The 15,771-nt window shown below is 41.4% G+C and overlaps 1 protein-coding gene across 1 annotated transcript in view; it reads left to right on the top strand.

Annotated features, from left to right (window-relative positions):
* Nucleotides 1-15,771, top strand: part of LOC124612274 (protein masquerade) — a 242,047-nt gene that overhangs the window by 192,251 nt on the left and 34,025 nt on the right. Inside the window, exon 3 of the mRNA XM_047140380.1 lies at nucleotides 9,801-9,876. Within this exon, the coding sequence (XP_046996336.1) occupies nucleotides 9,801-9,876 (76 nt within the window). The remainder of the gene's footprint in view (nucleotides 1-9,800; nucleotides 9,877-15,771) is intronic.

The raw sequence follows: 15,771 nt of genomic DNA, 5'->3' as shown, positions 1-15,771 counted from the left end.
GCTCATTGTGAAGGAATGTACAGGCTGTTTTGCAGATTACATTATTAAGAAAAATCAAGACTGTAAAAGCTAAAATTCATATTTTAAAATCTAAATCTGAAGCATTTTCCATTGTTTTTATTCTATTCCTCGTAGCATTTTGGAGCTTTTCGCTATATTGCATTAGTCAAATGTGTTTAATACTGCTTCCTATGTACCGGTAGAATTCTTTTTTAGGTTTCTTTTCAGCCAAAATACTTTTTATTTTGTTTGTAATGTTTCATTGTATGATCGAGTACATTTTGCTAGGGTGATACCCCAAACACAAGACAATAAATAAAACTATACGTTCTATACAAATAGATCGTTTAATTTACCAAGTAAATTGCGTGCGAAAGGGAAATCACTGCTCGAGAGATATTTTGTTATTAAAGTCTCGTATAGGCTTGAAAGCAGTATCACCTCAGTTAGTGAAATTAACAGATTAATGGAAAGTGAGTGTATTCTCTTTGTGAAGTATATTTTACGATGCATCAGTCTCTCATTCACCTAGGCGAGCTAGTGCTGGTAAAATTCACATTCCAGCTGATGTCCACAAGTGATCATCACGCAGACCTACATTCGAATCGAGGTGTGACAACTCGGTTCGTGCTCCTCGAAACGACACAGCTACCCCGCGATGCGGTTGACAGCCGAGTGACGTGAAGAGGAATGGGAGCTGTTAGCGCCTGATGGTTAGGCAACTGCTCCTGTCAGCAGGCAATGCGAGATGCCTAACCAGTAGCACGCTGCTGTATATCGTACCTGTCTGTCAATGAAGAAGATCCCCCATTATTAACAGTACAGCCTCGACATGTGTTGTACCGAAGACCCCAGTAAGCCTGAGCCGTATGCTCATCTGCGGTCGTCTAAAGATGGATCGACAGTTCTCGAATTGCAGCAGATGCGCCCATACACTGGCTGTGAAGCCAACTATGGGACTGAAGATAGAGTTGAAGTAGGCCCTAATGGAAGTAGTTCTATTGGAATGTTGTCTACTCCCGGGGTCTTGTTTCGACTTAGGTCTTTCAGTGCTCTTTCAAACTCTTCAAGCAGTATCATATCTCCCATTTCATATGCATCTACATCCTCTTCCATTTCCATAATATTGTCCTCAAGTACATCACCCTTGTATAGACCCTCTATATACTCCTTCCACCTTTCTGCTTTGCCTTCTGTGCTCATAACTGGGTTCCCATCTGAGCTCTTGATATTCATACAAGTGGTTCTCTTTTCTCCAAAGGTCTCTTTAATTTTCCTGTAGGCAATATCTATCTTACCCCTAGTGATATATGCCTCTACATCCTTACATTTGTCCTCTAGCCATCCCTGCTTAGCCATTTTGCATTTCCTGTCGATCTCATTTTTGAGAGATTTGTATTCCTTTTTGCCTGCTTCATTTACTGCATTTTTATATTTTCTCCTTTCATCAATTAAATTCAATATTTCTTCTGTTACCCAAGGATTTGTATTAGCCCTCGTCTTTTTAGCTACTTGATCCTCTGCTGCCTTCACTATTTCATCCCCCAAAGCTACCCATTCTTCTTCCACTGTATTTCTTTCCCCCCATTCCTGTCTATCGTTCCCTTATGCTCTCCCTGAAACAGTGTACAACCTCTCGTTTAGTCAGTTTACCAGGTCCCATCTCCTTAAATTCCCACCTTTTTGCAGTTTCTTCAGTTTTAATGTACAGTTCATAACCAATAAATTGTGGTCTGAGTCCACATCTGCCCCTGGAAATGTCTTACAATTTAAAACCTGGTTCCTAAATCTCTGTCTTACCATTATATAATCTATCTGACACCTTCTAGTATCTCCAGGCTTCTTTCATGTATACAACCATCTTTTATGATTCTTGAACCAAGTTTCAGCTATGAATTTTGGTAAACTTTTGTAGATCTTCACATTCACCATGACTGCAAGACTGCACCGAAATCACCACTACCCAAAGGAAAAGGCATAATTCACTTGACCAGCTGAACAACGAAAGGAACTCAAGTTATACAGGATGATTCAGCAATCCCTACCAATTCGTTTATGCAACCTGCACTACAGCTGTATCAGAAACAGTATCCAGACAGGCGACAACTACGTAATCGGCATAAGGTTCAAATGGTTCTGAGCACTATGGGACTTAGAACTACTTCAACATAACTAACCTAAGGACATCACACACATCCATGCCCGAGGCAGTATTCGAACCTGCAACCGTGGCGGTCGCGCGGTTCCAGACTGTAGCGCCTAGAACCGCTCGGCCACACCGGCCAGCCAATCAGTATAAGGTCGTCTGAGAGCATAGGGTTACTGTTAACAAACAGTCATATTGTAAAAAAATAGAAATGAGCATTGGTCATAAGTTTCACGGTATTTTTGGACCAAGATATACCTTCCCTCTGCTATTCTTATCTAAGTGTCTCCAGTCATTCTTTATGTAATTAGCGGTGTAGTCATACAGAATTTGTATGTATATGTAAGTTTATTCCGTTTATAATACTTACTCTCTCGTAAGCGGTTCAGAGGTTATATACTAGAAAGTTGTTACTTCCATGTTGATATCTCCTGTTTATTTCGTTATCTTCGAAGGTGAAGCTCACTTTACAAGACAACGTTTCTGAACTATTTACGAAAGATTAAGGTCTATAAACGGAATAAATTTACAAATACATCTATAATCTGTATGACTACACTGCTTATTACACAAAGAAAGAGTAGACACACTTGGATAAGTATGGAAGCATTAAGGTATACCTTGGTCCAAAAAAACTGTGTAACTCATGACCAATCCTGACTTGTATTTTTTACACTGTGGTTCCCTTTGCTTATAGTCTATGAAAGTTCTGAGAGGGAACATATACCGATTACCTGGTTGTCACCTGTGCTGATACAATTCCCGATGTAGACGAGTTACATAAAGGGAATCGATAGCGGCAACTGAATCACCCCATGTAGTCACAGCTGTCATCGAAACTGAAATCGTCTTATGTATTGACATGTTTAATAAAGATTATAACTGCAACAATTACGTACGCTTATCGCAAGTACAGGAAACAGTATGGAATAGAGTGAAACACAACACAGTAAAACAGCAGACAACGATGGCTACCTCACGCAGTACTGTCAGCTAGGTAACGTTGCCTGCAGCCAAAACAAATGAGTACCAGCCGAAACCTTCACACTTCTACCAACTTGTGCCGAGTCAGAACTAGGGAGCTGATGGGCCAATTTCAATTAACACATTGCTTGTTTTTCATAATTCGCTTGAGGCGAGTGACCGAAAAGAATTGTGCAGGTGTCAGGAAGTACATATTGATTCATGTTTTTATCAGCTATGAACTTACAGTTACTCTTATGGGGCGCTTAAACCTGTGACTGAACTCGCAGATCTTGGCTTACAGGCTAGTAAGGATCAGAGACTCCACTTTCCCGCCGATGCACACCTGGTCCAACTCGCCAGATGCGTAGCACTGGCCGTTCCAAAACTGACTTGTAGAATTCAGTCCTCTACATCTACATCTACACAGATGCTCTGCAAGCCTGTTCCAATCGCAAACAGAGAGAAGGAAAACGACTATATATATGCCTCCGTATGAGCCCTAATTTCTCGTATCTTGACTTCATTGACCTTACGCGGTATGTCTGTTGGTGGCACTAGAATCATTCGGCAGTCAGCTTCAAATGTCGGTTCTCTAAATTTTCTCAGTAGTGTTTCCTGAAAAGATCGCCGCCTTCCCTCCAGCAATTCCCATTTGCGTTCCCGAAACATCTTCGTAACACTTACGTTCTGTTCGAACCTACTGGTAACGAATCTAGCAGCTCTCTTCTGAATTTCTTCGATGTCTTCCTTCAATTGCACTTATACGGATCCCAAACACTCGAGCAGCACAGAGGAAGAGGTTGCACGGGTGTCCTATATGCGGCTTCCTTTACAGGTGAACCACTCTTTCCTAAAATTCTCCCAATATACCGAAGTCGACAATTTGCCTTCCATACCACACTTTTCACATGCTCGTTCCATCTTATATCGTTTTGCAACGTTATACCCAGACATTTAGACTGCGTCAAACTGGACACTAGTAATATTGTATCCGAACATTACAGGTTTCGGGGTCAGGGATTTTCCCTGCCTCGTGATGACTGGGTGTTCTGTGGCGTCCTTAGGTTAGTTAGGTTTAAGTAGTTCTAAGTTCTAGGGGACTGATGACCATAGATGTTAAGTCCCATAGTGCTCAGAGCCATTTGAACCATTTTTTTACAGGTTTGTTCTTCCTATTCATCCGCATTAACTTACATTTTTCCACATTTAGTGCTAGAGGCCATGCATCACACCAACTGGAAATTTTGTCTAAGTCGTCTTGTATCTTCTTACAGTCACTCAACTTCGACACTTTACCGTGCACCACGGCATCATTACCAAACAACCGCAGGCTGCTGCCCAACCCCCCCCCCCCCTCCCGCCCCTGTCTGCCAAATCATTTATGTATATAGAGAATAACAGCGGTCCTATCACACTTCTCTGGGGTACTCCTGACGGTACCCTTGTGTCTGACGATACCCTTGTGTCTGATGAACACTTGGCGTCGAGGACAACATACTGGGTTCTGTTCTTTGAGCCACTCTCATATCATATCTGTGAACTTATTCCAGATGCTCGTACCTTCGTTAACAGCATTCAAAGGGGCACCGTGTCAAATGCTCTCAGGAAATCTAGAAATATGCAATCTGTCTGTTGCTCTTCGTCCAGTGTTCGCAGTATATCATGTGTGGAAAGGGCAAGCTGAGTTTCGTCAGAGCGATGCTTTCTAAAACCATGCTGATTCATGAACATAAACTTCTCAGTTTCAAGAAAGTTTATGATATTCGAACTGAGAATATGTTCAAGGATTCTGCAGCAAACAGAAGTTAGGTTATATTGGCCTGTAATTTTATGAGTCCTTTCTTCTACCTTTCTTATATAACGAAGTCACCTGCTCTTTTTTGCAGTCGCTTGGCACTTTGTGCTCGGCAAGAGATTCACGATAAATGCAAGCTAGATAAGGAGCCAATGCCGTTGAGTAATCTTTGTAAAATCGAACTGGGATTCCATGCAGACCTGGTGATTTATATGGTTTCAAATCTATCAGTTGTTTCTCTGCTCCAGGTATGCTCATTAATATGTCGTCCATACTGGAGCCTATCCGATGGTCAAATGATGGTATGTTTGCACGATTTTCCTGTGTGAACGATTTCTTCAACGTGAAATTTAAGACTTCGCCTTTCGTTTTGCAATTTTCAACTGTCATACCAGACTGGTCAACAAGCGATTTTAAGTAAGATCAGAATTTCCTCGGGTTCTCTGCCAGATCTTTTGCTAAGCTGTGACGGTGGTAGTTGTATGCTTCGCACACAGATCTTTTCACAGACGCACGAATCTCTACTAACCTCTGCCTTGTCATTTGTACGTTCCCTTTTGAACAGAGCGTTCAACAGCTTCGGCTTCCTCAGCATTTTCGTTATTAAACCATGGTGGATCTTTTCCATCCTTTATCCACTTACTAGGCACATAACTCTCCTAACCACAATTTACAATCTGCTTAAACTTTTCCCGTAATTCCTCTACATTCATCTTACTGGGACTAATTGATGCCAATTCACTGTCTAAGTGAGATGCTAATAACTCCTTATCTGCTCTATCTAGCAGAAACAATCTCCTAGCCTTCTTGACTTATTTATTAACTTTCGTAATCATAGTTGCTATAATGACATCATGACCGCTAATACCCGTTTGTATACTTACATTGTCGATAAGGTCCGGCCTATTTCTAAGTACTGGGTCTAAGATATTTCCATTGCGCGTGGGCTGCCGAGCTAGCTGCTGTAGCCCCAGAATAAATCCATGGACGTCCCAGTCTATACGCGGCAGGTTAAAGTCGCCTCAAACTAGTATTGCATGACCTGGATATTTGCGTCCTATTGCCTGTAGACTTCCTTTGAATGGCTCTAGAACTATCACAGCAGAGTCGGGTGGCCAATAAAAACATTCAGCAATTAATTTAGTTTCACCTACACCTGTTACAAGCGACCAGACTACTTCACTTCACACCCAACTTCAACTTCAATAGAGACAATATTTTTGTCAACTGCAGTGAACACTCCCCCTCCTATGGCCTCTAATCTGTATTTCCCATATACCGGGTGATCAAAAAGTCAGTATAAATTTGAAAACCTAATAAACCACGGAATAATGTAGATAGAGTGACACGCATGCTTGGAATGACATGGGGTTTTATTAGAACAAAAAAAAAAAAAATTGCTAGACGCGTGAAAGATCTCTTGCGCGCGTCGTTTGGTGATGATCGTGTGCTCAGCCGCCACTTTCGTCATGCTTGGCCTCCCAGGTCTCCAGACCTCAGTCCGTGCAGTTATTGGCTTTGGGGTTAACTGAAGTCGCAAGTGTATCGTGATCGACCGACATCTCTAGAGATGCTGAAAGACAACATCCGACGCCAATGCCTCATCATATCTCCGGACATGCTTTACAGTGCTGTTCACAACATTATTTCTCGACTACAGCTATTGTTGAGGAATGATGGTGGACATATTGAGCATTTCCTGTAAAGAACATCATCTTTGCTTTGTCTTACTTTGTTATGCTAATTATTGCTATTCTGGTCAGATGAAGCGCCATCTGTCGGACATTTTGTGAACTTTTGTGTTTTTCTTTTTTTATATATATATAATAAAACCTCATGTCATTGCAAGCATGTGTGTCAATTTGTACCTCTCTATCTACATTATTCCGTGATTTATTCAGTTTTCAAATTTATACTGACTTTTTGATCACCCGGTACGTTCCACGACTCGCTAAATATCTCAGAGCCTTCCACCTCGGGTTTCAGCCAGCTCTCGATCCCAAGAATAATTTGAACTCGATAACTGGTAGCAGTCTTGTATTGATCCTCGACAGTTGGAAGTGATTCTTTCTGGGCCAGTGGTCACCATCACTTAGGATCGAACAGGTAGCACCAGGTCTCATTCCTTGTGGCGATAGTTTCCACATAAGGAGAATTTCGATCATACGTTACAATGAAATCTCCCCGCAGTTCTACCCGTTGTGCCTTTTCCATTTCAGTCAATTTGTGCCTCACATATGGGCAACGCAGATTCCTGTTATCAAACATTTGTGAGCAATAACGTCACCGTCGTTGCTAACCCTAGTTCGTGTGATATCAATCTGTGAGACAGTCACCCATTTCATGCCAACATCTTTCTTACTTGCTGAAAGCTGTCTATCGTTACGTTTGTTTACGGTCGACACGAAGATGCCGCAAAATGAACATTAGTATCCTTGCCGTCCTGAAATTGTTCCGACCAACTGTCTGCTCACAGCTTCTTTTCCGAATTAACATAATATGCTTTTTCGCCACCGCTTTTGTTACTTATAATAAAACTCACATGTTTCAAAATACAGTGCGATATCCATAATAACACGTTGTTGTTGTGGTCTTCAGTCCTGAGACTGGTTTGATGCAGCTCTCCATGCTACTCTATCCTCTGCAAGCTGCTTCATCTCCCAGTACCTACTGCAACCTACATCCTTCTGAATCTGCTTAGTGTATTCATCTCTTGGTCTCCCTCTACGATTTTTACCCTCCACGCTGCCCTCCAATACTAAATTGGTGATCCCTTGATGCCTCAGAACATGTCCTACCAACCGATCCCTTCTTCTGGTCAAGTTGTGCCACAAACTTCTCTTCTCCCCAATACTATTCAATACTTCCTCATTAGTTATGTGATCTTCAGCATTCTTCTGTAGCACCACATTTCGGAAGCTTCTATTCTCTTCTTGTCCAAACTATTTATCGTCCATGTTTCACTTCCATACATGGCTACACTCCATACAAATACTTTCAGAAATGACTTCCTGACACTTAAATCTATACTCGATGTTAACAAATTTCTCTTCTTCAGAAAAGCTTTCCTTGCCATTGCCAGTCTACATTTTATATCCTCTCTACTTCGAGCATCATCAGTTATTTTGATCCCCAAATAGCAAAACTCCTTTACTACTTTAAGTGTCTCATTTCCTAATCTAATTCCCTCAGCATCACCCGACTTAATTCGACTACATTCCATTATCCTTGTTTTGCTTTTGTTGATGTTCATCTTATATCCTCCTTTCAAGACACTGTCCATTCCATTCAACTGCTCTTCCAAGTCCTTTGCTGTCTCTGACAGAATTACAATGTTATCGGCGAACCTCTAAGTTTTTATTTCTTCTCCATGAATTTTAATACCTACTCCGAATTTTTCTTTTGTATGCGAAGCTTAACATTCGCGATAAGAGCGATGATGGCGTAACTTGAATTCAAACACATCTGAAATTTCCTGGCAGATTAAAACCATTTGCCGAACCGAGACTCGAACTCGGGGCCCTTGCTTTTCGCGAGCCAAGCACGATGCACGACGCACGACCTCCTCTCCCAGCTTTATTCCCGCCAGTACCTCGTATGCTACCCTCCCAACGCCACAGAAGGCTGTGGCTAAGCCATGTCTCTTAGTTTCTTGAGTGGTGCCAGTCTTGCGAGGTTCGCAGGAGAACTTCTGTGAAGTTGGGAAGGTAGGAGACGAATTACGGGCCCAAGTAAAGCTGTGAAGACGGGTTCTGAGCCGTGGTTGGGTAGCACAGTCGGTAGAGGACTCGCCTGCGTAAGGCAAAAGTTCCGACATCGAGTCTCGGTTCGGTACACGGTTTTAACATGCCAGAAAGATTCATATTAGTGAACACTCCGCTGCAGAGTGAAAAATTCATTCTTCAAACGCTTCTGGTTGAAGTCAAAGTAAAGTATACCTATTCTATTTTTTCTTTGGTGTTTTTGTTATATTTTAGTACACAATCCGTTCATTCGAATTTTTCATTTCCTATGTACATTTCGAATTATGAATGAATTAAAATCAATTCAACAAAACTAAACGACATGTGAGTGCAAATTTTTGACCAAAAGTTGTTATTTTATTGTTACATGGGAAGTTATAGTGATTACTCGTAGACTGTGTCCGCATTCGTTAGTTGCATTTTCTGGAATTCCATGAAAGGAACAAACAACATTTTCTAAACCGCTGCAGTGTGAACCAAAAGATACATTGCACCTTTTCGTTTTACCTGGGCGCAATTTTGTTTAAAAATAAGAAAACGAGAATGTATAAGTGACTTTATACAAAAGAAATTTTGGGCAGACGAGTAAGAAACGAGGATCTCAACCATGTTTTCAGGGATGTTCCCGTATCTCTGATGTGATTCCTTCCGTTGCATCAAAAAGCTGCCTAAAGTTAAAAGAAAGCGACTGCTACTCCAACCGTAATAGCAGATCAGTTGTCATCGTTACACTGTCTATGTATCAAAACACAGTAGCCTCGTCAGACCACGTAGAACATAATGTGAAGACGGTGTTGCAGTTTACTGTGAACGCTGCACCTCGAGAGCTTGTTATGCTATAATAGCGGTGGCAGATAACGTAGAGACTGGGGATGTTAAACGCTGTCGCAATGAATAAATCGCTTCTGCTTATTTTTCCGAAGAGCCTAAATAGAGAGAAATATCGTTTGGCCTTTACTGATTAACCATGTTACCTAGCTTTTAAAAGTGCTTTCAGCGTTTCGTTCTTATGTTGGGTTTATTTTATCATTTCAAATAATTTGATAGATGTTTCAGTTAGATAACATTTTTCCATTGTAACACAGATCACGTTCTGTAAGTGTAGCATATTTCAGTATTGACAGCGAATGTTGTGTGCATCTTGTTGCAGTCTTCAGATCCTCCATCGAAGTCCGAAGCTTCTACGACGTCTTCGCCCCCCACAGCATCGGACAAAAAGGACACGGGTAAGGGGAAACCTATCTTTTATATAATCCTGCGTTATGCTTTCAGGTCTTTTGACCTTTTCTATTTTGTAAGTCGCTACTGAAGCTTGCATTTTCACATTGTGTGTTTATCCGAGAACTGTCTTTCCGTTATTAATGCCGTTACAACAGGGTGGAGGCGAAATAAAGGTGCATGCCCTCTGTTGCGAAAACGGTTTGTATCTGGCACCGTTCCTTACGTTATATCTTAGGTAATATTATGGTTGAACGAATTACTTAGAAGAAATGTTATGATTGAAAGAATGACTGAGAGGTAAAACGAAATTTTCAACCCGACATCACAGAGGAATGTCAACATGGTTTCTCGCTCATGAGCTAAAACTCCTACTGCTGTATACTTTCCTCCCGCGCCAATTTTCTGTTGGAATCCTCTCAAAATACTCTGGAAAATGCCTTATACCAGTAGCAGAGACAATTTCACTCTTACTTGTAGCTTGACGTCTCTAGATTTTGACCACGAAATAATTTTTTCCACGTTATTATATCTTGGCAGTATACAGAGGAACTGCATGTAACTTGCGCTGCAAATAGCTGTTCACCCTGTCCAAACGATTTACCGTTGTACGAGGTGCATTCAAGTTCTAAGGCCTCCGATTTTTTTTTTCTAATTAACTAATCACCCGAAATCGATGAAACTGGCGTTACTTCTCGACGTAATCGCCCTGCAGACGTACACATTTTTCACAACGCTGACGCCATGATTCCATGGCAGCGGCGAAGACTTCTTTAGGAGTCTGTTTTGACCACTGGAAAATCGCTGAGGCAATAGCAGCACGGCTGGTGAATGTGCGGCCACGAAGAGTGTCTTTCATTGTTGGAAAAAGCCAAAAGTCACTAGGAGCCAGGTCAGGTGAGTAGGGAGCATGAGGAATCACTTCAAAGTTGTTATCACGAAGAAACTGTTGCGTAACATTAGCTCGATGTGCGGGTGCATTGTCCTGGTGAAACAGCACACATGCAGCCCTTCCCGGACGTTTTTGTTGCAGTGGAGGAAGGAATTTGTTCTTCAAAACATTTTCGTAGGATGCACCTGTTACCGTAGTGCCCTTTGGAAAGCAATGGGTAAGGATTACGCCCTCGCTGTCCCAGAACATGGACACCATCATTTTTTCAGCACTGGCGGTTACCCGAAAGTTTTTTGGTGGTGGCGGTGAATCTGTGTGCTTCCATTGAGCTGACTGGTGCTTTGTTTCTGGATTGAAAAATGGCATCCACATCTCATCCATTGTCACAACCGACGAAAAGAAAGTCCCATTCATGCTGTCGTTGCGCGTCAACATTGTTTGGCAACATGCCACACGGGCAGCCATGTGGTCGTCCATCAGCATTCGTGGCACCCACCTGGATGACACTTTTCGCATTTTCAGGTCGTCATGCAGGATTGTGTGCACAGAACCCACAGAAATGCCAACTCTGGAGGCGATCTGTTCAACAGTCATTCGGCGATCCCCCAAAACAATTCTCTCCACTTTCTCAATCATGTCGTCAGACCGGCTTGTGCGAGCCTGAGGTTGTTTCGGTTTGTTGTCACATGATGTTCTGCCTTCATTAAACTGTCGCACCCATGAACACACTTTCGACACATCCATAACTCCATCACACATGCCTCCTTCAACTGTCGATGAATTTCAATTGGTTTCACACCACGCAAATTCAGAAAACGAATGATTGCACGCTGTTCAAGTAAGGAAAACGTCGCCATTTTAAGTATTTAAAACAGTTCTCATTCTCGCCGCTGGCGGTAAAATTCCATCTGCCGTACGGTGCTGCCATCTCTGGGACGTATTGACAATGAACGCGGCCTCATTTTAAAACAATGCACATGTTTCTATCTCTTTCCAGTTTGGAGAAAAAAAATCGGAGGCCTTAGAACTTGAATGCACCTTGTATTATGTTCCGTACTTGACTGTTGTAGTATAGTGCGTTGAAGGCAACGCACACAACAATCAGAAGCGTGTGTGCGACCTCGATAACACCTCTAGGCGGTAAGCAGGATTGCTTGTTCTACTCCCGAATTCGCTATGGAACAGCTATGTTATTCCCTACCTTCATCTTACGACAAAGTTCACTAGCTATCTCTATCAGACACAGGTGGTAAATAATGCGTTCGTAAATATGTCTGTTTTATTATTATTATTGTTATTATTATTCAACATCGCACTGACTCTGACGTAGCAAGAAAAGGGACGATTGTTTGGATTTATCTTCGTTCAAGAATCAATCCTACCGTTTTTTTGCACAATGTATCAATAAACTTTTGCTTCAGTAGATCTAGAATGCACACAATGTGTGCCTCTCCTTCAATCATGGCTAATATCTACAACTCACATGCAATTCAGTGACAATAAAAACACACTCAGTTGGAATCTTCTGGAAGAGACTCGAGTACGGATTCTACATTGTTACTCAGCGTCAGTGTTCCAGAATCAGATTTCGTTCGCGTCCTTATTAATACAAAACACCGTGAAATACTTTTAGGCGTTTTCTTAAATCAAAAAGTGAGGTAGTTAAACGCTGTGACAATGTGGTGACACCAAGTAGGAAAAGACTTCACATTAAAGTCAAATTTTGGTCCAAGTTGCGACCAGAATCAAACTTGAATTGGGTTCTTGGGAGGTTTTTGTTATACATTCTATTTTGTAGCTACTATCGTGTATTATCAACATTTCTGGATTCTTCATTCTATACCTTTGCAAATTATTGTATAACGCTCACCTTAACGGTGCTTAACACTAATATTAGGCTTCCCCGTCCTATACCATTTGCCTATGCCCCAATAGAGTGTGGACGAAGCTTCTATGTTACACATTCACATGGGTTATATCGTACTGTTACGATCCTGATAGCCCCCCTTCATAAAGTCTCCAAATATTGGAAACAGTTCTCTAGAACAGGTTGCACAGTAGCTTTACAGGTTATAGATCACGGAAAACCTGTACGTTTTCCATTCTCCTTCCTCATTGAATTCATGTGTTCGTTCCTTTGCTTATTATTATAAGCGTTATCCCTAAATATCCAAACAAACTGATACGCTTCATAAGATTGGCACTAATGATATAATCAGATTTTTTAAAAAGCCGACGTGTACAGCCTTTTAGCTAATTTTTCATACACAGAGCATGTTTCGGAATAAGTTCATTATCAACAGCCATCCTGCTCAAAACCTTAATACCCATGAAGAAGGGTTTACAGATATCTCGATGTACAAAAGTGTGTTAAGCTCTAAGTGCAAACTTACTTGCATAAAAAAATTAATAACGTATATTTTCAGTACACATGCTCTAAGATGTGTAGTCCAGAGGTGCCGGAATTTATCCACACACACCTAAATCTGCATTCAGATAATAACATGTATTTGTAAGTGGAGACAATCTTTAAACGATTCATTATTTGTACTTATGTCTTGGACAGGCTGAATGTTGATGAGCATATGGGACATAAAATCAATCCCCCACTCCAAACATCACCTCAGGTTAATACCGTCTTTCCACCTCTAGCCTTGATAATTGTCTCGACTGAACGAAGTTGAAAATCCATAAGTTTATTCAGGGATGCCGTATAAACTTTGCGATGTAACAACCTTTCTGTGTAAAATACTTGTCAAATAAAAGTCAGTCAAAGTAAAAGACTTTTAGAAGGTAAATCTTGAAAAACCAGGATGAAATAAAAGTTCTTGAAGTTGGACGGGTGTAGCTCAACATCTCACTTTGTACTAGGTCCCTCACACCATTTCTCGTGGGTCTTGTATCGTCTCGCTAACAATTCGAACATTGTTGCATACAGTAATTTCGTTAATTACAATCAAAGAAGTTGTTCAAAATTACAGAAAGTGTTATCATTCGGAGACTACAGTAGAATAAGATGAAAGAGGATCCAAAGTCAAATACATATCTGTCGTTTTCATAGGAAAATAAGTGAAATGATTCAAATAAACAAAGCTGATTACATTTTTGTTAACTGCACTGAAACTATATTATCGAGAGATCCCTACCATGTTTCTTGCTCTAAATGTTGGTACATTATTTTTTACTGTAGATGGAATCTCAATACATAGTCCAGTAGCCTAAATAAAAACTCCGTTTGCATCGTCAGTTAGTTTCATGTTGTTAATCACAGTAACTACGAAATAATTAGATGCCGCTATGTTAAACAATAGTATAGCAAGTTGACTGTATGACAAACAGAGTTGTTACAGATTCCTAACATTGTAACATACAGTATATTTGGTGCTTTTTTTGTTATTGAGTTGTTTGTAAGTAAGAAGTCCTAATTGCAATTAATTTAATCGAAGATACATGTTCCTACCAAAGGATGGACGTAATTTTAGCCAAAAATTTGCCATTAAATTGTTGAAAATCACATTGCAGAGCTCAAAAGGCGAAATTACGTATATGGGTCCTACCTAATGACTTAACAATCAAACAAGCGATACAAATTAGCTTCGAAATTTTATTAAAAAAAAACATCACGTTTCAAGGTTGAGACCACTCACTGTCGATTAGATCCCACAGAGCTATCAAAATGCAATGAAACTGATTGCTACGGTTCACCCGCTGTTCTGAATACTCGCACACGTTTTTTATGAAGTTAGGATACGGTGATTTAGAGGGCCAGTCGAGTTCGATACAGTGCCAGAGTATTAGTCAAGACAGGAAGGTATGCCCTCAGCCCTGTGAGTACCTCTATTGTCGTATTGGAAGGTTGAAGTGACCATACTCAGTACGAAGGTGTAGAACCGAGGGCAACACAGACAATCTTGAAATGAATGTCCTGGTCTATAGTCATGGTAACCTCAATGACTAGGTCCATGTCATGGTACGAACAACACTCCCATTACATCACAGAACCATATCCGGCCTGAACTATGCCTTCCACATGCTGTGGGTTAAAGGCGTCATGGAGCCGTCGGTACACTCAGCGCTATTTGCCATTTAACAGAAGCAAAATCGCTAATCGTCGACCGCACTACACACCTCCAGACAGCTACTGCCCAGTTTCTTTTATGTTTGACCCTTGAAGATGTGCAGTTTTTTGTGCCGCTGCGAGCTATGGCCTCTTGCAAGGTACCGGACACCAATGTCCATTCCAAGGAGTTCCTTTCGTAATTTTCGCTCGGAAACCGATTGAGATGGACCGGCATTCATTAACAGTAGCAGCTCCTTTTGGGTCCCGAGTAGATACCCATTAACAACGTGTGACACTTGTCTCTGGTCCCCGTCGGTTAGTATGTTTGCGTTACATGGCTGCGAGGGGCACACCATTACTTGTACACACGTTGGACTGTATGCGTCGATACACCAGTAAATTTTGGAAATTTATGGTAAGTTCCTATGTGACCAAACTGTGAGGTCATAGGTCCCTAGGCTTACACACTACTTAATCTAACTTAAACTAACTTACGCTAAGGACAACACACACATACACACACACACACACACTCATGTCCGAGGGAAGACTCGAACCTCCGACGTGGGGAGCCACGCAAACCTTGTCAAGGCCAATTAGACGGCGCGGAACACCAGTAAATCAGGCATCTTTATTCACGATGTGATCATGGACGCGTCCAAAGACGACAGCTCCTTCCTCCCATATTGTCAAGCATCCTCGTCGACCTACGTGACTGCGCTATTCCAAACAACTGACTGGCACATTCACACTATTTCACTGCCATCATTACCGCGGTCGGAGGTCATATGACCTCTTGGTACAAGTTCTGCATCATTTACAGCACTCCAAAACTATCTGTGAGTTCGTTTGAGGAGGTAATTGCTGTTTGGTCTGCTGGGCTTACTGTAATCGTTCTGAAATGTGTCCACTCAATGAACCACGAATTGCAGTTCAAATATACTGCGTGGT

This window comes from Schistocerca americana, chromosome 1 (genome assembly GCF_021461395.2).
Source record: "Schistocerca americana isolate TAMUIC-IGC-003095 chromosome 1, iqSchAmer2.1, whole genome shotgun sequence".
Classification (NCBI taxonomy): domain Eukaryota; kingdom Metazoa; phylum Arthropoda; class Insecta; order Orthoptera; family Acrididae; genus Schistocerca; species Schistocerca americana.
Note: the sequence above shows the minus strand (reverse complement) of the source record. Positions and strands in the feature narration are given on the sequence as shown.